Here is a 20491-nt window from a genome sequence, read left to right on the forward strand (position 1 = left end):
ATGGTTCCTCCTGTTTGCATCAACTTATTCTTCTGATGCTCAAGATTTACAACCTTACCAAGTAAACTTTACGTCTGCTCAACCTTTTGACTCTGTACAACAGAAGATGATAAACATGCTGGCCCTTGTTGAAATTCAGGCCCCAAAATTCATGGCTTAAAATGGACCATATATATAACAATCTGTGTGGCAGTACAGTTTCTTTACAAAACTATGACTAATGAAGCAACCAAATTATCAGAGCTGTAATAAAATTTCAGAAAACATCAATGGACTTTCTACTGTGTATATAAGAGCAGTACCTCCAATTGCAGGAAGAAATCAACAACTTAATGAATCAAAGGTCTCACAGGTTCCAGATAATGTCAGCACGAGTAGAAAGAAATAAGATAATTAGAAGACTATTGCATAGTAAGTGCCCTTTCTTCCACTACTCTTTATCTAATTGTCTCACTAGTATACAGGAGTAAGGAAACTGTGAATACTAGAGGTTACAAGAATTCTGCCGATGCCTGCCTCAGATGTAAATACCTGAGAATACAAGCTTCAGTGTCGACTTCCTGGATAAAAAGTTTCAACACCATTTTCCTTCACCTTGAAATGGAAATTCCGAACCTTTTGCATTGGGCGTGCATGATCTTTAAATATCTCCTTATTTACAATAGTCAACTGTCAAAACAAATGCAGTAGTATAACAAAGATAAGACAGCAAGCGTCGATAACTTCCCGGAAATCTAAAGAAAAAGATGCAGATGGTAATATAAGATCATATGTTAAGAGCTAAAGTTTTATTTTAAAGACGTTCAATTTTAAAGCATACTACCAAAAAGTATCCCATGGTACTCAGCTGTGTTTCAAATAGTATATTATAATAAATAAATGTGATTGAACAATTATGACACACAAAAGGCATCATGTATATTTACCTGTCCGTGCACATCGGCAGCCAAACCAGTATTCAATGGTCCAACCTTTATCAAAAAGTCTGAAAAGTACCGTAGATGTGTAAGAAGTTCATGGTCTTCCTCGGTTGCATAAATGTCTTCATGGTTTAGAATTACCAATGAGCAATCCTGTTTAAAAGAATATCACAAAGATTTAATTGGAGCAAGGAGTGAGAAATAGCACCAGGTGAGACAAGCTTGGAACTATCTATCTAACCATCACAGAGGTAAGGCTAATGCAGTAGTGCAAAAAGTCCAAGACATCGTCCATAGAACCATGAGCAGCAATTTCCAAAAAAGAGAGGTCATCTATCATTATATTAACACAGCCCTTGTTATCTTCCTGCAAGCTGCAGCCTTCTACAACCCTTTGAATCTCTCTGTACAAGTCTAAAAACCCACGGTTTGTGGCATTTCCCTTTCTAAGACCTGTATGTAAGCGAAAATGTAAACAGTCCATAGATGGCTTAAACTGGTCAAATCACAGTATTTATGTAATTGACCAAAGGTGTAACTTGAAAGTTGATTTTGAAAGGACAAACAGTTAAAAGACAGTACTTGATCAAGTAACATCATTTACTTTCCCACTCACCTGGATATTCAAGCAAGTCAAAGAAATGTAGCTTATTGTTTTTCCGTTGCACAGATAGATTACAGCCCTGTAAAAGGAGAGTTAAAATGGCTGCTTTCCTATTGAAGTTTTCAAAGAATAGAATGTATGTACGAAAACCATAATAGCGTGTATTAAAAGCAAAACTCAGGATGACACACCCGTCCCCAGTTCTTGAATTCCTTTCTTATCTATATCACAACCCTGTAAAAGGAGAGCTAGAATTGGCGTCTTTCCTATTGTAAGTTTTCAAAAATAGAATCCATGTAAGAAAACCATAAAAATATATACTAGAAGAAAAACTAAGTATGTCACTCCCCAGTCCCGAGTTCTTGAACTCCTTTGTCAAGCAATTCAAATTCAAAAACAGAGCATTACAATGTAGAAAAACTCTACAAAACAAAAAAAAAAATTATCATAAAAAGTTAAGAACACCCTGAAAACACCAGCTTAAGTTATCTTTAGATGGGCACAGATAAATGTTAAGATCAAACCAGTATGAGTACGAGTTTTGTAGAACACAGAATGACCTCAATGAAGCTACCAAGGTTTGTTCAACAAAATCCTGAAGTCTCAAAAATAGAAATTCCAAAAACTAGATGCATATTAGTAAAGGTAATACAAGATAATGGCACTCAAATGCAAAAAAGTATACTTAAACATCCCAAAAATTTCCATGAACTTACGGCTAAATACACCTAAACATTCAAAAGATCTACATGAACTTTCCACTAGAATCACGTCCTTGACAGGTAATCAATTGGCATACCTGGGAACAAATGATAGTAACAAAAGTGAAAATCCTTTTGACAAGCTACATGTTTTTCTTATATGTGTTATGTGTAAAACTGATTCTGAGCCCTAATATCTTCCTCGGTCACTAACAACTCACCACATATGTTTAAATTCAGTGGTGACCATCTTTTATACAGGAGCCAACAGTCTCATAATTAAAGCTGCTTCAAAACTTAGCCTCCAAATGAAGATTGAATTCTTTTCAACATGTAACTTTGTTTCATCAGAATGCAGGATAAGTGTTTTAAAACCCATATGCATGCTCTTGATTGGCATTAAACAACTTGCTTTCACATTTTTTTTATTCTTTACTGTTTAATATTTCTTATCCAAGACAACTAAACCTAGAAAATAGGACATCCAGATAGCAACAACTAGTTCCCAAAAATTCTTCAGTTTGATGGTCGTCAATAACAACCTTTTGACATAAGAGAATTCACTAGATCAAAAAAAAAAAAAAGGTCGGGCACCCTTGGTATTAGGTGGCCAAGAAAAGGATTGAGTATTATCTCTTCATAATTCAAGGGAATTATAAATGTATACCAACCTATCCTCAACTATTTCGAGATTACAGACTTTGTGGATCAGCAATTGCTTATGAGAAAGAAACAAGCTGCCGAATTTTTTACTTCGAGCAAAAGTCTGCCCTTGCGTACATGTCCCTTCTCAGAAATTTGGAGATCTACATGAAGAATATGCCATACAAAAACTTCAGAGACTCACTCGTAACTCCGGTATCCTCCCTCTTGTGAAACCCTAGACGTCTTTCAATTACCCCATCTACGTTCAAACAAAGACGAAATAATCCTCTACTTTCTTACGAAATGCACAACCATGGAACAGGTATAAAACCATACCAAAAACTATCCGAGTGCTAGGGTTTCCTCAAGATCTATCCTCCTCCCAAGACAAGATCGATCCAAACCCTAGTCACACGAGTTGAGCGGCAGCGCACCGAAACCGTTCGAGAAAATGCCAACAAGAGCGCAACACGAGATTAGGGCTTCCGACCAAGGATCTCACCAGCTTACGGAGAAGGCGATCGTAGTGGGCGAAGGGCTGCGCGAAGGCAAGGAAGACGACGGCGCCGCCGCCGCCGCCGCCGGAGGAGAGCGCGCGCTTCAAGAAGTGGTGGAGGACGAAGGCGCCGCTCGTCTCGACGCAGTCCTCCACGAGGACGACGACGCCGCCGCGGGGGAATGGGGCGGCGGATCCGGGGGCGAACCCCATGGCCTCGTCGAGAAGGTTCGGGAGCTCGGCCATCGCCCGCGCCAACCACGAACCAGAGAGCGGCGCCTTTCGATTTTGCTCCCGCCCTAGATATATATATATGTGGCGACTTCGAGAAGAACCGTGGGGTTCATTGGACCAAGTTGAACCCGGTCCACCATGTCAGCCTTGAATGGTCCAGTGAATATATTCTAACCAGCAAAACTATACTCACTCACATTTTTTTTAATATCATATTTTTTTTGTGTATTCGAACCAGCAATACTATACCCCTGTACATTCTTTATATTGTTTTATTTATACGATGATATGAAGTATTTTTATTGAAAAACATTAGTAATTTATTTGGACGTAGGTTGTAATCTACCGATGTTACTGTAATTGCAGTGGTCAAAAAATAATAATGAAAAATTATCACGTCAGTTTGCGTAAGAATATGTAAAATTTATGTATATGGGGCTAAGCTTTTTTCGTATCCTAATTAACTTGCGGCATTAGCTGTCGACCACTTACTAAGTGCTCTCTTTCATAAGTTTTATTTCTCATTTTCAGTACCCGTAACTTGCAAGAGAAATTGGTATCGTAAGCTCAAGAACAAATCCTTTTCCACAATACTTTAGAGATATATATATTTTACAATAGTTTACAATATTATTCTAGACGCTACATCTTTCCAAAAGTTGTTGATTTCTTTAACATACTTACGTATGTGAGAGTTTTGATTGATTCAAAAATACAGCACAAAACACTGCATTATTTTGTTTACGACCGTAGCAAGCAGCAACCTAGCTTTACAGACAATTTAAGAGACATACAAAGCAGTTCGCTTTTTAAAAATCATAATTTTAATGACTATATGATATCCAGTAAATAAGAAAAGTCTGGCTAATCTTAAAGCGCTTTCTAAGCTGCTTATTTCACTTCAGATTTACCTTACGCAAAATTATATAATCACGAATAGAAGAATATTGATCAAATCAATAAATATGTTTAATATTTTGAATCACAACAAAATTATTACTTTGAAAGTTACTTTACTCGACATATTCCTTTCATTCACTATAATAGGAAAGGAAGAGAGAGAGAGCGCGTTAAAAGCCAAAGTGTAGTATTTGTCTTTAGTGACCAGGCAACTAAGTACGGATGAGGCCAATAGAATGCGACGTTCATGGCAACTTGAAATTATAGAGAGAGATGCATGTACGTAGCTCTGTGTACGTACGCGTTTGACTCGCTCTCTATTTGAATTTGAAAGATGGTGTGGCATGCGTTCACACAACCGCAGCTGGAGCTAAGCTGTGTTCTATCTCTTTTGGAACCGCTCTACAACTTGCATGCATGAAGCTGTGCCATGCACGTGGTTCTCTTTGCCTTTACCTTCCTCATGTACAGCTAAAAAGATATGGACGTAAGAAGATCGCTTATTCCACTTCCATCTAGCTAGTTCGAAGTTGTAGCTAACCCCACCTAACTCCACCTCAAATAAATTATTCCGAGTTAGCTAATCCCACCTAATCCCACCAAACTCCAACCAAACACTATTTTCTATTCATAATAACCCACTATCTTTCTTATCACACCTACTCCAGCAAATCATTATCCTTTTTTACCAATCATTATCTTCTTATCCCATCTACCCAACCAAACAATATTTTTCATTATTCTAGACTAACTCCAATCCCCAACCAAACACAAAAAAACTTTAACCCCACTTTAACCCTGAACTTAACTCTATTCCTGGAATAGCTATTTTTTCCTTAACCCCGAACCAAACGGAGGCGTAGTGTCTATTTCATTCAAAAACAAAGCAAAGTTTTGTAATGCCTAAATACACCTATTTTTATGTTTTGAAAGATTTAAAAGTTTTAAAAGTAGTTTTACTCTTCTTCTCTTATCAGAAGAGTATGTAATCTGGAGGAGAAATTGAAATTGCATGTAGATATTAATTTTAATTAGGGGCTTTCAAAATATAAAAACAGACGTTTTTGACACCCAACAACATCTAGAAATATCAGACCTTCCTATTTCTCAATATGGTCGCGTGCAACATATAAATTAATATAGAATCCTATTTGGAAATGATAAGAGAGGGCCCAAGCATTTGCTAGCTTGTTAGCACTAAATTCTAATAATTGCAAGATTCGTCTTTTCCAAAGGATCAGAAGGATAGTATAAAATTGAAAAAAAGAAAAAAGAAAAAAGAAAAAGAGGATCCACTTGTATGATTAATTTATTGCATTTGCACATGTATAGGCCCCCGTGGATGGTTTGGCTAATAATACTTAGCTGTTTTGAAATTGTTGTTCTCATTTTCTATCAATCTCTCGCACTTGGATTGTATTTGGATACAGTTTCAATCTAAACTCAATCCCGAATTTGTTAAATTTGAACTGAGATTTGATTTTTCAGGTAGATCTTATACTAAAATCTAATCCAAACACGAATTTAAACTCAACGTCTATAACGAGCGACTTAATTTTAATGCAAAACTAGAATAACAATCTAATTAAAATGACTATGAAAGCTCAAAAAACAATCTATGCAACGTGCCATGCACATAATCCTTCACTGAAATTTACCCACAACAGGAAAAAAAAAAAGAGAAAAGAAAAAAAAAAAGTGAATTACAGTCCAGTAAAAAGTGGAAGCATAAAATATCCCAGCATAGCGTGGTTGCTTGTGAGAAGATTAAGCTCTTTGCTGATACCATGGCTTTGACTATTATTGGAAAGCACGTGTTTTTGTGGCATTTGTATTCCATTAATTCCACGACATTGACGGTATGCTATTATTATTATTATTAATTGATTCCCTCTCCAAATTGTCTTATTCCTTATGAGGTAGCAACATCATGCAAGGAACAGGACACACTTTCGTTGAATAAGTAGATCTATCAGGGAACAAAGAAGTTTGCAGTGCCAAATAATTGCAAATTAAAAAGAAAATTCAAGTCCTATTTCGATTTTAAACTTTGGAAAAATTCAAACCACCACGTAGAAAAATATGCTTCCTATTCTCAACCACTTTGATCTCCATGATTTAGCTTATAAAATATGTCACTTATTATCAGTACAAGTTACTGTACAATTCTAATGTATTAATTAGCTGGCGTTAGCATCTTTCTTATAATTCTTGATTGTTAATAAAGTTGATACAACTTCTTTTTATAAATAAATTTAAATGCTGATCTTTAACGTCATCCGTCTCTCGAAGATTTTGTTACCACTCAAAAAAGAAGAAAAGATAACAATGCCAACAAAAAACAAGGTGACTCTACAGTTTAGGCTTGGAAAGACAATGTGACTCAAATAAGGGGGGAAAAAAAAAGCCGGAAAAGGTTTGTGCCTTCAAAAGCAAATTATCCTTTTGTAACTAAAGCATATTGATATCCGTTAATGCATAGTTATATATGAGCCACGTTAACAGGTTAGGTGCACTAGTTATGAGCTTAGAAATAGTTTGATCGTTCTTGGCTCCCTCTTTTGGCTCTAATAATGTATAATATTAATCAAATTAACTAGGTATGTGAATAATATATATATGTGGCAGTGTATATTGTTGACCTAGCTAGCCCATACAAAATTGTTTGGAGATAATTATAACACGTATTAATATAATCTAACTATCCATCTTTGCTTTATATAATTTTAATAACACGTGTAACCTCGAGAACCAATCTTTATGCGGCCATATGGTAGCCACATTATATGCCACTATTTATTTATACACTTATAATGATGGAAAATGCTCCTCAATTCAAATTTAGTATTAATCTATGTAGCAATTAATGTGTCTACTCCCCTTTTCCTAGCTACACATGTTTCATGGTGCCATTGTGCTTTCCACACTATTGAAGATGTTGAGTCCCAGTGTAAATTTTAGGTATTATTATTTAATAGATTATGCAAACTATACCACTAACTACAGTTTAAGTCCAAACAAAGGTTCAAAATAATTTAACTAGATGGACATAATCAGGATAATTTAAATCCATGATTTTATTAAAATAAGATATGGTAAGTAAAAGAAGGATATCATTTTCCCCACTTCATCTCCGGTTTAAATAATCTATATATATTAGCTAATTTGGCCGGTCAAAGCATGAGACCTGTTGATGCGGGACGCTTACTAATTTTAGCGAGCTTATTTAGCTCTCTAATTTACCCAGTCCATTGTATCATTACTTTTAGCGTGGAATGCTGTACTTTTGAAGAGTAATTGTGGAGTTATAACTTTGTGCTGCAGCTCCTTCTTTCCGATTAAAATTAACTTATTTTGTTATTGCAGAGTTATAATTACAGAAGATATTTTTTGAGACAGACTGTCTAATCAATAAGAATTACATCGTTTTTCTATTAAAGCACTATGGCTAAATTATATAAAATATTTTCGTCAAAATCTGATTTTTCACTTTTTCTTCCTGTCATTTAAAAATCTACACTTTACTCTCTTGTAAAATAAAAAATGGTTACAAAAGGGTACGGTGTAAACTGTTATGACAAAATGATCATTTTATCCCTTATTATTTTTGGCAACATGAGAAAAGGCTGAATGCATTTTTGGCATAAAAAATATATAATAATATTTTATAAGCGGAACTTTAACGGACCACTAATAGCAGAGAGTGAAGTGATCATTTTTTATTTTATAAGGGGACAAAATGTAGATTTTTAAATGACGGGAGAAAGTAAAAAATCGAATTTTGACAGCAAAATTTTCTGTAATTTAGCCAAACACCATTTATATAATTTATAAATATTATTTCAGACAAGAAAAAAGAACATAAATGACAAAAAAAAAAACAGAAAATGCTAATACTTTTTTAAACACAATTACAAAATTTCAAATTCTACACAAAAAAAAAAGAGATTATAATAATAAAGCAAGCTCACAACTAGATGCCAACTATAGAGTTCAAACTTGAGAAGGCCAATTCGGAGTCTGAGAGTGACGAGGACACACAATCCAACGGCTAATATCGTACGTTATGTCTTATTTAACTATAAACTTCACTTATTTAAATTTACATGGCGTTACACTAAACAGAAATTCAAACTTTTAGAATTTTGGTTTGTCCACTAAAATGATTGTATTGGAAGTTGAGCATTCATTTCATTATTAATAACAGCTTATTTCTCTAGAATGTAGAAACTATACCGGCCCCCTCTCTCTCTCTCTCTCTCTCTCTCTCTCTCTTCCTCATTTCCTTTCCGTATATTACTCTCTTTCTCTCTCACTTTATTAACCCGGCAGAGGCCGAAGAGCTCGGTGTGTGCGAGGTTAGGGTTTGGAGAGGGGGGTGGGCGGGATCGATGGGGTGCTTTAGCTGCTCCGGGAAGCGGAGTAAGAAGCCCAAGGAGAAGGATCATATCCCACCTCCCCCAGGTAATCGGATTCGATTCCTTTGCTTCCTTTTAGCTGTACTTTTGAATCGAGGGGAACCGATCGAATCGATGTTGTATGAGATCTTTTTTCTCTTTTTTTTTTTTTTTTTTTTTTTTTTTTTCCGGTCACTTCACATGATTTTTAAATATGTGGTCGGGTTGATCCTGATTTGAGCTCAAAGTTAGGGTTTGTTGAGGATAGTAGAGGTTTTGATTTGGAATCGGGTGATGGATTTGTTAGTTAGAGCGATGATCGAACTTGTTTGATCGAGTTCTCTGTTCGATTTTGGGGGAGTGGTCCGGAAGAGATGGTCGCATCACGTATCCAACTTCTAATTTTTTCCCAACCAATTGATCTGCATCGATTGGTCGTTTCTATTGATCAGACATTTGTGTTTGGATTTCAGTTAGAATTTGGAGATATTCTGGTATTTATCCTATTTCATGAAGGATAAAGTAGTAGATAACATCAATGTATTAGATTGGACATTTTGAAGTTATCTACCGTGAAAAGTTTTAGTTTTGTAAATAAGACTTTGCTTTTATATCATCTAATAACTTCCACTTCTCTTATTATTTTCCTGTGGAGATAATTCCACATTTGTTTTGTGTCTTTATATTTCTTATATATTTTTTAGCTAACCCTCAATCTGATATTTGTCTTGTTGTTTTCTATTCCCCCTTTATCTTCACAGAGAAATCAAAGTCTATTTCTTCACAGGATGCAAAGCGGCAAAAGTCGTTAGAATCAAAGACGGAGATTTCGAACAGTGGATCCGAGCATATTGCTGCACAAACATTCACTTTTCGGGAATTGGCTGCAGCAACCAGGAATTTTAGAGCTGATTGCCTTCTAGGAGAGGGAGGGTTCGGTCGAGTGTACAAAGGCAGGTTGGAAGGTACTAATCAGGTGGGTTTCGATATCCTTGGCATCCTTGTTTTCTTAAATCGTATCCTAAATATTATCATTATTTTTGTCAATTTACAGCAATAAATTTGTGACATGGTTTTGAAATTTGAATCAAACTTCATCATCTAGCAGTCTGGGATTTTGATATTTTATATGTGATCAAGATTTTTGAGCCAAGTGGTTGTTTAGGATGGAGGTCCAATTTTAAAGCAATTTAATGATGTAATGGGTCTCAGAAATGAACTGCTCTTTTAGAGAATAGCTGGAAAATACTTGATATGTTCTTGATGAATCTGTGATTCATAAGGTACTAACTTTTGTGTATACATTACCTCTGGATAGGTCGTGGCTATAAAGCAGCTCGATCGTAATGGATTGCAAGGAAACAGGGAGTTCCTTGTTGAAGTTCTTATGTTGAGTTTACTCCACCACCCTAATCTTGTCAACTTACTTGGCTATTGTGCTGATGGAGATCAAAGGCTTTTGGTCTATGAATACATGCCCTTAGGATCTTTGGAAGATCACCTTCATGGTATGGTAATTGATTTCACTACTCTCTATAGTCATCACATTTTTGGTGGTTATATACTGAAATTGATAGCTAATGATTTCCTGGTCTCATCAGACCCTTCTCCAGATAAGAAGAGGCTGGATTGGAATACCAGAATGAGAATAGCTGCTGGTGCAGCTAAAGGATTAGAGTACTTGCATGATAAAGCCAATCCGCCTGTCATCTATCGTGACTTGAAGTGCTCGAATATTTTGCTTGGAGAGGGATATCATCCTAAGTTATCCGACTTTGGGTTGGCTAAGTTGGGTCCAGTTGGGGATAAAACTCATGTATCCACCAGGGTAATGGGAACATATGGATATTGTGCACCTGAATATGCTATGACCGGACAGCTGACTCTTAAATCAGATGTTTACAGCTTCGGTGTTGTTCTTTTGGAGATCATCACTGGAAGAAGAGCTATCGACAATTCTCGGGCTGCTGGAGAGCACAATCTCGTTGCTTGGGTGAGATATTCCTACTTTTCCTACTCATTTTTGCATTTTTATGTGAATTGAGTATGTTTCTTTTTGTACCAAATTAGGGGAATATACTTATGATGGCTTTGATATTTTTCTAGGCGCGTCCGCTTTTCAAAGATAGGAGGAAATTTCCCCAAATGGCGGATCCGACCCTTCAGGGCCAATATCCAACCAGGGGATTGTACCAGGCACTTGCCGTTGCTGCAATGTGCGTTCAGGAGCAACCAACCATGAGACCTCTCATAGCCGATGTAGTCACTGCTCTCTCGTACCTTGCCTCCCAAACTTATAACCCGGAAGCACAATCAAATCAAAACACCTCTTGGTTGTCCGCTCCAGGTACCCCCCCTCGGACACGGAGGGACATAGAGAGGAAATCAGGTGGTAGTTCTTCTGACAAAAGAGCAGTTTGAGGGATTAAAGTAAAGAAAAAAAATTTCCGGTAGTCTGGGGTCTGGGAAGGAGTATGCTCCTCATTATGTAAAAAAGATGCTCAGAAATTCTACTTTGCGGCTCTATCCTGAGGTGGACCTAGAACTGAGAAAGACTTTGATCACTGGAATTTCACCTTTGCGTCGCAATCTCTCCTCTGGATATCGAAATTTTTGTCTTTTTGCAGGTTTCAGATGAGCGTACCTTGCTAGATTAAATTCCTATTGTTTGTGAGAGTGGGTTATATTGTTCTTGTTGTACATGTTCTTTTGGGTCCTTGTATTTACGTATGTCTTAAAAATTTGAGTTATATATATTTATTCCCTCCTTTTCTCTCGAATTCTTCTTCGGCTTCGTAATTTGTTTTTGTTTCCCTCTAGATTTTTTAAAAAAAAGTAAATTCTCTTGTTATATTGTGGAATACTCCAACCCTTTACACGGGACAGATGTAGCCAAAGATTATTTGGTAAACAAAGAACTCCAATGATTTGCAACGGGTTTCAGACTTAATGATAAAAAAAAAATTGTTTTAAACGAAAGTGTCGTAAGCTTCTAGAAACTTCTGAGCTGGCAACTCGTTTGGTGTGTTGGACACGACGCAGAGTTGACAACAGGGAGAGTTCTATTTTAAGCTCAGCGACGGAAACGTTCCGCATTCGTACTACTCGCCAGGCTCTATATCTGCTGGCCATTCCCACAGCTGCAGTGTTAGCGTATCTCATAATTTTGTTACGTTGTATGAATTGAAAAAAAAAAAAACAAGTATTTGTCATGCAGCAGTTAATTAATCAGTAATTAGCTATTAAAGACTTGAATTATGAATATCCTGACACTGATATTACTATAGCAGGACAATTTATTCCGTAGATCTTCGTAAATTTGCACCATGACATCTGAGAAGTGGCATTATTAACGAAACTGATTTTGCTATAATTTTAATGTTGACAGAAAGATTCCACAAGAAGGGTTCTACAAGCATTACATGTATCTTCTAATTCCGTTGTTGAAGGGTTCTTGAAAAGAAAACAGTTATAGCAACATTTTTTTTTTTGAGAAATAGATAGCATGCTACTATTTATTTATTTCATTTAGAAATAAACTTAGATAGAAATGTGAATTAATTAGAATTCGAACTTGAAACCTCACAAGTCCTTCGTCACTTGCGTTAGGACGGTCGGTGCATGCTTTAACATGAGTAGACATCTTAGTGCATGCTTTAACATGGAAACAAAGTTGATACTCCTATCCAAAAAGGTTTTTGCCTTTTCCTTTTATTTTAACCATTTCATGTATTGCCTATTAAAAAACAAAAACGATGGCCCATCATTTATATACATGTACTTCACGACGATACATTAGTTGCCAACTTACATGCTGTTACTTGGCTATCACAACCTGAACTACCTGTTCATGTAGTTCCTTCGATCACTTGTTTAAATTCCATAGAACAGTCACTCACAATGTATGATAAGCAAAACAAGTTACATCTTCTTGTGGAGGAATATGAACATGGTATTTGATGCCCACTTAAGATTTGGGGCCGACTAATCTAATTACTCTTCCCCTTCAGAAAATACATTTATCAGTTACTCATACGCCATTCATATCCTTCTGGCCCATGCTGGCAGGGGTTTTTCCTTCAATTGTCTCAGCGCTGTTGAGCTTGCCCTGAAATATAATGGATTGCTTTGTTCAGTATGATCTAAAAATTTCCCCTAGAGAATCACCCTATGAATGTCCAGTCAAGAAGAAGAAGAAGAAGAAGAGAAGAAGAAGAAGAAGAAAGAAACTGTATGATCTAAAAAAATGCAGTGCAATCTCCCAAAATTTAGAACTGAGAATCCATATGATGAAGACATTTGTCCACTAATCACATTAAAACTAGATGAGATTTGAAGTTTCAACAGAACCCGCTTCGAGAAACCTACAGAAGTTGAGAATTCCAGGATACTCCACATATATTAAACAAAGAAAGCATCAAAATTTACAATAAGGCATGCTTGTGAAATTTCTTGATAGGTCTGGTAATTCATCTTCCAAAAGAAAAAAGTAAAAGGAAAAAAAAAAGAATATAAAGAAAAAAAAATTAATAACCATATAGTCCATGTTCAAATCGAACGAACTCAAGTTTTTCTCAAAAAAAAAAAAAAGTCACTCAAGTTAATCAGGCAAGTAAAACTTCAAAAGGTAAAGAAATATATGCATATAATCTTTTACTTATTCTCATATTCCACTCCCACTTACATGTCTTATTAAGTTTCTACTCAATAATCAACTATTCCTTGCATGGCTGTCTAAGCATAACTTCGATATATCAAAATTCTTAATGTTTCTCTATGCTTTTCGCTGAAACATAACGTAATCCTCAAAGAATTCATTAGATTTATCAATTTATTTAGTAGATAATTCAATAACCATGCATAGATAATTGGAGGCATTTTCACGATGCAACCCTTTGAAACTAAATTCAAGTGGCTTTTAGAAAAGTCTACCTTGTTCTTGTCAAGCCAACCAATTCCAAAAGGTCTAGATAGCAGGCCCACCATCCTATTAGACGCATCATGAGATGAATCTTGATTCGTCCTTGCAAGTGGTTGATCCATATGCACAGCTCTACAAATGATCAAGCAACCAAAGTTGTGATATGCATTTCTGACAAAGGTACATACTTACAATACTAAATTAGAAAATAGAAAGTGTGAAGCAAGGAAAGCACAGCAAGAGACAACCTGGAAGCATGTTCAATGAAATGGAAAATTTGATAAGGAAAACAAGAGCAAGTGATGCTTCACTAAGAATGATTGAAACCGAGATCAAAGTTCATCATGCATTGGTGCAATATAAGAAAGAAAAATCTATTAATTAAATACGAATACCTGGAAGAGAAAGGTTGGTGCGCTTTAACCTGCCCAGACTGATATTGCAATGTGGCCTCCAGCATTGTCTCTGCCATTATAGCTCTCTTCTCCATTTCTGAAAGTGCACCCATTGCTTGTTCATATTTTGCCTGCATATATCTTGTATGAGCAGCTATAATAACACTAATTTTCTGATGGAAATGGAAGCAAATAGATAGATCTATTTTAATCTAGCAAATCAGCATCAGCTGTAGCTAGGAATTTTTTTAAGCTGACAAAGAAGAAGAGGCCGAGCATCAAAGGGTTGATAGGAACAGAAAGTGGTAAAGAACAATTCAAACGAGTATTGATTTGAGAATAGAGAGGCTGCAAAACTTTTTCAGCACAGAGATACCAGCTAAAGCATACTACAAATGTATAGTAATAACAAGAATTAGATCCACACTAAACTTGCAACTAAAACAGAAAAAGGAAAAAATGAAGCTTCTAGGAAGAAACATGATAAGGATAGTAAAAATAGCAACTAACATTCAAAAGTCAATTTCTACTCAGATTAAATGGTAGGATCTTGTAGCACAATTATTGATTGACATAGGATTATAGTCAATTCTAAAACTATACATAGATTACGGTCCGTCCAACAGACATACAGCAACATCTTAATTCAAATAAAAAAGAAAAGGAATCGGGATCTGAATAGTAGTAGGAGTATGATGTGATAACCCAACTTAAAATCACTTTCCAAAGAAAATATCAATGGTCCAAGAAAGAATTGATATAATCCTATTTAAACTGAACTTCAAATTTACAACAAGAAACAACCTGGAGCACTTGAGCTGCATATCTTTGAGCAGCAGCGTCTCGCTCAGCAGAAACACGAGCATCTTCTGTCACTTTTTGTTCTTGTTCCACCCTCAACAAGACCTATAGAAAAATCACAGCAAACAAAGTCAAATATTATGACAACAAAGTTACATACGAGGGCGAGTAGTAACTCCAGTTAAAAAAATCAAACAAGTAAAAACCAAATGACACCTGAAGCATTGCTTGCTCTTGTTCTTTTTTGTCAGCAAGAGCTCGTCGTAATTCCAAAAGTTCCTGCTCTAATTGCTCAACCTGTCGGAGACACCTTTTTGTCTTAGAGCAACACCAAAAATTTGCAGAGATAAAAAGGAAAAGACAAGGGAATGATATCAGAAAATTTAATATGCGAACAAGAATTGTACTTAATGATTTTGAGAACTAGAATTCAATAATTAGTTTATATTTGTTCACGTTATTCTCAACCATTTTGACCAAGGATTGACTGCACATATACCTTAGCACTCAAAAGGCGTCTATTATCCTGCTTGACCATCTCCATCAACGCCGTCTCCAACTCCTCAGCTCTAAAAGATTCATAAAACAAGAATATTTACATCTAATTAAAATAAGTAGAGTGAGAGAGACTCTAACTACGGCAGTTCGGCATTTAGAGAGACCTAATATTCCTACATTACGAGTAACCATTTATAATAGAAGCGCTCAGCAAAAACTAGTTTTAGGATGGCAAAACCACTATGGCATCCTTATTGTTGTCTGCAGAATATCAAGATTAAGTAGTTTGCTAGTCCCAGAAACCAGAATCATATAGCAGGACACCAACCTCAGAACAGCTGATCTTTTCTCCTCCAGCAATCTGCATAACTCGACTTTCAGGCACTTCACCTACACAAAAGTTTCTTATCCATCAAATGTTGAAGGGAAAAATTAACTTTATTATCAAGGGTGTCTTAGACCTCAACTGAAACAGATACTTGACACACACAAAAAAAAAAAAAAAAAATCCACCACTATATGCTTCCTTGAAGTGAAGAAAGATTTTTTTAGTGATGATGGAATGGTACAGTTTAATTTTGTGTAAAAAATAAGTATGACACCTCCTTCCAGGATATGGTCAGGATAGGTCAAGTGTGTGCTCTTTGTGCGAGGAAGTCATTGTCAGAAGCAAAAGCTCCTACAGATTGAAGTCGCTTTACCTCTCCATAATTTAAAACCCCACTATTCTAAAGATTCAAAGATTTTTGTTATTAAAATGAATATTCTATAGCTCTTCAAGTAGTATTATGACAAATTTACAAATACAAAAATGTCCATAATATTTTGAGAAGATTTTTTTTTGGTACAGCAAATAACATAATTTGGAACAAATATTTCTTGGATGACTATTAAAATCTTCCTTTAGTTTCAACTCTACAAGAAGATGCTCCACAATATCTGTGAGGTGTTAAATAACAAAAACAACGATTTTGACGTGTCAACAATTTGATGTGTCAACAGGTGTGATTATACTGGAAACCAGCCAAAAGCAAACTAAGATTGAAAATCATTTGACTACCTGTTCTTGCAGATCAGGGACTGAATCAATCTCCTTATCATTTTCTGATTCAGAGTTGAAAAGATGCAAATCTCCATTCATTTCTGAGTCACTAATTACTTCGTTCGAGTTGCTTTGTGGGAGTATGGATGCTGGGTCATGTTTAAAGCTATACATCTTTGATGCTAGATCCTTGGATTTTTTCCAATTACGAAGTTCTTTGGACCTTTCCTCCAACGCAGCTAGGACTTCTGGCCTGTGCTTTTTCCTCAATTCTTGCAATTTAATTTCAGTTACAAACTGATAACCCATACAAGCTATCAAGACAAGTTGGCTGCTGTCGAAGGTGGAACCAGCAAGGGACTGCAATAGTGTGACGCCATCTCCTGCATCTTTTGTGGTCACTAGTGCAGGGCCTAAAAATTAGCATAAAGAATTACGCATTAATGTTTGATAGAAGAAATGAAGCTTAGTGTTATTTCTCGATGCATCTCCCGCATCCTTTGTGGAAACTAGTGCAGAGCCTAGAAATTAGCATATAGAATTAAACATTAATGTTTGACAGAAGAAACGAAGCTTAGTGTTATTTTTCGATGTCAACAAATAAAAAGCCCAAAAAAGGACGCCTAATACCATACAGTTCCATCAAAGCGAGTGCTGTTCGGAACAGCATTGTACGGTTTCCTTCGAACAAGAGGACGTCCCAGACACGAAGAACTGAAATATAAAAACTCACCAGTGAGAGATAACAAAGTCGAATAGGCATGATCACAAATAAGAAATCTTAAAGATTGCTATTGAATTGCATGGGAGATGACCCCCCGTCTTACAGTCAACAAACAAAAAAAGAAGAAAGGAAGAAGGAATCCTTTTAAAAGGTAGAGTTTAAAGTTTCAACTTGTTCTAAAGAAAGGTAAAACAGAATTCCAAAGGAGCAACAGATGGTTACTAACTACTTATTTTTACATTATCCAGTTCTTAGTGGAAAAGCACTAAGACAGAACATAAAACCTGACCACTTTCCCATGGAAGTATGTTAACGAAAATGGATAGGAACCAAGGTCCTGTAACCCAAGCGACCTGCACTCCTAGGTAATCTAGATGTCTGGCTGCAAAAGAAATGCACATATAGTCCGTAAGAAAACAACATGCAAATGTACCGGAAAAGCTCAAACACAACAAGTTGACACTCTACATAGGCTCATATAAGAGGCAAAAACTGACATTTATATATTGACAAGTAACAATATATTCGTATGGACAAATAGGATACAGACCCAACTTTGGAAATCTTTCACGCACAAGCTCCTCGAGAACAAGCTGGTCTACCTGACAAAAACAAAAACAGGACCAAGGAACTCATTATATAGCTCACATATCTTCACCGTGCCAAGTGCTTTTCATTTTCACAGCTTAAGGACAGGTTCGCATATACGTGATGAAAGAGAGAAAAACATTCCCTTACAGATGTAACTATTACCTGTGATTCGATCATTTGTTCATTATAATAACCATCAAAGTAGTCATCAATGATCCCCATTAAAGTCCTGAGTATTTTGAGATGCACAAGGAAAACTCAGCAATGTTGTGGTGATAAGAAGTGTTATACCATGTGCTTTCAAGTGGAAGCAGCAGTTGTATGGTAACATCTTAATTGATAGAAGATATCAGAGCAATCATACCAGAATGCGTTTTCCTCGGGCATAAGCAATAATAATAACCCTCCAAAGAAGTTCATGGCCTGCATACACAAATTATGAAAGTTATAACATGAAGCACTACATTAATGAACTTTTCCAGATTGATGGGAAAGAAGATCCAGAGTAATGTAGGGAATAAGGAACCAGAAAAAGAACAAATGCTTTATCTTAAACACGCAACAAATATTTAGTGTAATTGGACATAAATGGAGTAATATGTGGCTGTTGATTAGAAGAAAAAAAAAAAAAAAAACACCAATCAATATTTTTTTTCCCTTTTTTGACAAATTCCAACAGTAAGAAGAATAAAAGCCATTAGTTATTTAACAGCTATCAAGATCAGTCTCACCTACCTGGCAGTACCCAACTGATGGATTATGCCGCGCATATGCTGTCAACAGACGCCTTAAAGCATTTCTGCCATCATTGTCTAATGCAGGATGTCCTGGAAAAGTTCGAGGCAAATCCTGTAAAGATAACAGACAAGTCAAAGCTGATGAAAATATTAATCACTGTCTAAACAAAAGTTGCTTCTTTGCACGCGAAATCATTAATAAGAATGACCTTCTCAATCTGCCCCTTCCATTTCTCAGGAACGGAGTCCTCAATTTCCTTGTCTTCAATCGTTTTTCCTTCTTGGTCAAGCAGTTTGTTATAATACCCATCCACCCTGCGAGTTCTCACGCCCACAAAGGCTTGCCATAGCTGTAACAATATAAGTAACAGTTAAAGCCTAAAAACGAGATCAATCTCAGAGTGGAGAATAAAGTGTAAAGGCCAACTGTACAACAGTAACTACACCTCTCCTCTGAGAGCCATAGGAATGCCCCCACGGATAAGGCTTTCCAGCTCTTCTTTCCAAGGGAATGAAGGCTCACAGACGATCGTGGAACTAACACCGCCGTCATCATCCGAAGGTAATTCTTGGATCGGTTCCGATCTCTCCACATCATAGAACTCCTCTTCAGACTCCTCTTCACGGCTTCCTCTCGACGGCCTTGCCTCCTCTTCGATCGAAGTAAGTTGATCTTTCTGCCCATCATACAAAGCCCTCTTCCTCTTCGTCAACCGATAGCTCATCATACTCTCAATTGCACCAAGCGATGGCCTCATCCGACTCCAAGATTCCGCATTTTGGTTTTCAAGCTCCTCCCACAGTCCCTTCTCCAAAAAAGCTTCCTCCGAACCATCGCATTTGCCACCGATCACTTCTTCGCTTCGTTTCAAATCTTCTTCACTTTCCTCCACCAGCCTCTCCAGCAAGTCCTTCCATCTCTTCGTTCTCTCTTCCTCCTCTTCCTTAAAATGGTTACAAACAGAAAAATACCATAAATTTAAAGAAGAAATAAGACAATTGCATTGAGAAATTTCAAATTCGATCGCTTCACCTTGTAAATCTTCGCGTACTCGCGATATCGCTGCAAATGCTGAGGCCGCACCGCAAATCCGTAAGCGTCCCTGTTCAAAATTTAAACTTTTTTTAAGGTCCAAAAAGGGTATTAAAAGGTAAAGCAAAAAGGAGCCACTTTTTACCGAGACTCGATGTCCATAGAAAGCCGAATTAATCAAAGCACCATAACAGGAAAATTAGGACGTGATCGTCCATTTCAACTACCACGTCAATCGATCGCTCTCCATGAGAGAGCTAAAACCCTAGACCAAAAATCCGAGATCAACGTCACAATTCCAAACTCCACTGAATTTCGACGAATCGTACAATAATCCCAAAATATCCTAATCCCCCCGCAACTTTAGAATAAAAAATCGAGGTATAAAAAGATCTACGACGACTCCGATCGCACGAACTACAAGGTGCGGAAACGAAAAGCGGGGGAGGCATTAAAGAAACCCTAATAATGGCGCGGATCAAGGAGGACACGTGGCGAGACGGGGTCAAACGCACGCAAACCTCTTGTGCTCGAACGTGACCACGACGGGCGCGCTCGTCTTCGAGCTCTTTCCCCGCATCGCCCTCCGATTCGTGCGGCAAAATCCAGCAGCTCCAACACTCCACCGATCACTTTGCGTAATCCGATTGCTCGATCGCTTCTCGTGATCAACGCCACTTCAAAATGGCGGCGGCGGCGGCGGCGGCGGAGGCGGAGGCGGAGGCGGCGGAGGAGGAGATTAGAGAGCGGAGGAGAGAGATTAGAGAAGCGTCTTTTACTGGAAATTGAATTTTACTCGCTTGCATGGTTCGATGGAGCGTGTTTTTATCCTCGCCTCGGAAAATTACAAAT

General features: G+C 36.9%; 3 protein-coding genes across 6 annotated transcripts; 1 reads left to right on the plus strand and 2 right to left on the minus strand.

Moving 5' to 3' along the window:
• On the minus strand, positions 117-3667 carry LOC109724108 (elongator complex protein 6). Its single transcript, XM_020252793.1, has 5 exons — positions 3373-3667; positions 1537-1603; positions 1162-1373; positions 927-1073; positions 117-669 (listed from the first exon to the last, which is right to left on the minus strand). The coding sequence occupies exons 1-5, from the start codon at positions 3610-3612 to the stop codon at positions 547-549; spliced, it is 789 nt and encodes a 262-aa protein (XP_020108382.1). The 5' UTR covers positions 3613-3667; the 3' UTR covers positions 117-546.
• LOC109724107 (probable serine/threonine-protein kinase PBL7) lies at positions 8727-11677 on the plus strand. 2 transcript variants are annotated; one of them, XM_020252792.1, is made up of 5 exons: positions 8730-8964; positions 9659-9873; positions 10216-10405; positions 10499-10890; positions 11004-11677. In XM_020252792.1, the coding sequence occupies exons 1-5, from the start codon at positions 8892-8894 to the stop codon at positions 11316-11318; spliced, it is 1185 nt and encodes a 394-aa protein (XP_020108381.1). In that variant the 5' UTR covers positions 8730-8891; the 3' UTR covers positions 11319-11677. The 2 variants fall into 2 exon arrangements, with proteins under 2 accessions (XP_020108380.1, XP_020108381.1); XM_020252791.1 differs by having other exon boundaries at positions 8727-8964; positions 10216-10890.
• Positions 12637-20475, minus strand: LOC109724166 (ecotropic viral integration site 5 protein homolog). Of its 3 annotated transcripts, none has more exons than XM_020252889.1 (18): positions 20161-20475; positions 19640-19709; positions 19053-19550; positions 18816-18956; positions 18605-18718; positions 18234-18292; positions 18032-18098; positions 17829-17880; positions 17568-17660; positions 17185-17268; positions 16573-16967; positions 15841-15902; positions 15514-15583; positions 15231-15332; positions 15018-15119; positions 14214-14344; positions 13830-13950; positions 12637-13005 (listed from the first exon to the last, which is right to left on the minus strand). In XM_020252889.1, the coding sequence occupies exons 1-18, from the start codon at positions 20217-20219 to the stop codon at positions 12928-12930; spliced, it is 2298 nt and encodes a 765-aa protein (XP_020108478.1). In that variant the 5' UTR covers positions 20220-20475; the 3' UTR covers positions 12637-12927. The 3 variants fall into 3 exon arrangements, with proteins under 3 accessions (XP_020108478.1, XP_020108479.1, XP_020108480.1); XM_020252890.1 differs by having other exon boundaries at positions 15231-15311; positions 20161-20472; XM_020252891.1 differs by lacking the exon at positions 20161-20475 and adding an exon at positions 19785-20062.

Source organism: Ananas comosus, linkage group 18 (assembly GCF_001540865.1).
Source record: "Ananas comosus cultivar F153 linkage group 18, ASM154086v1, whole genome shotgun sequence".
In the NCBI taxonomy this organism is placed as follows: Eukaryota; Viridiplantae; Streptophyta; class Magnoliopsida; order Poales; family Bromeliaceae; genus Ananas; species Ananas comosus.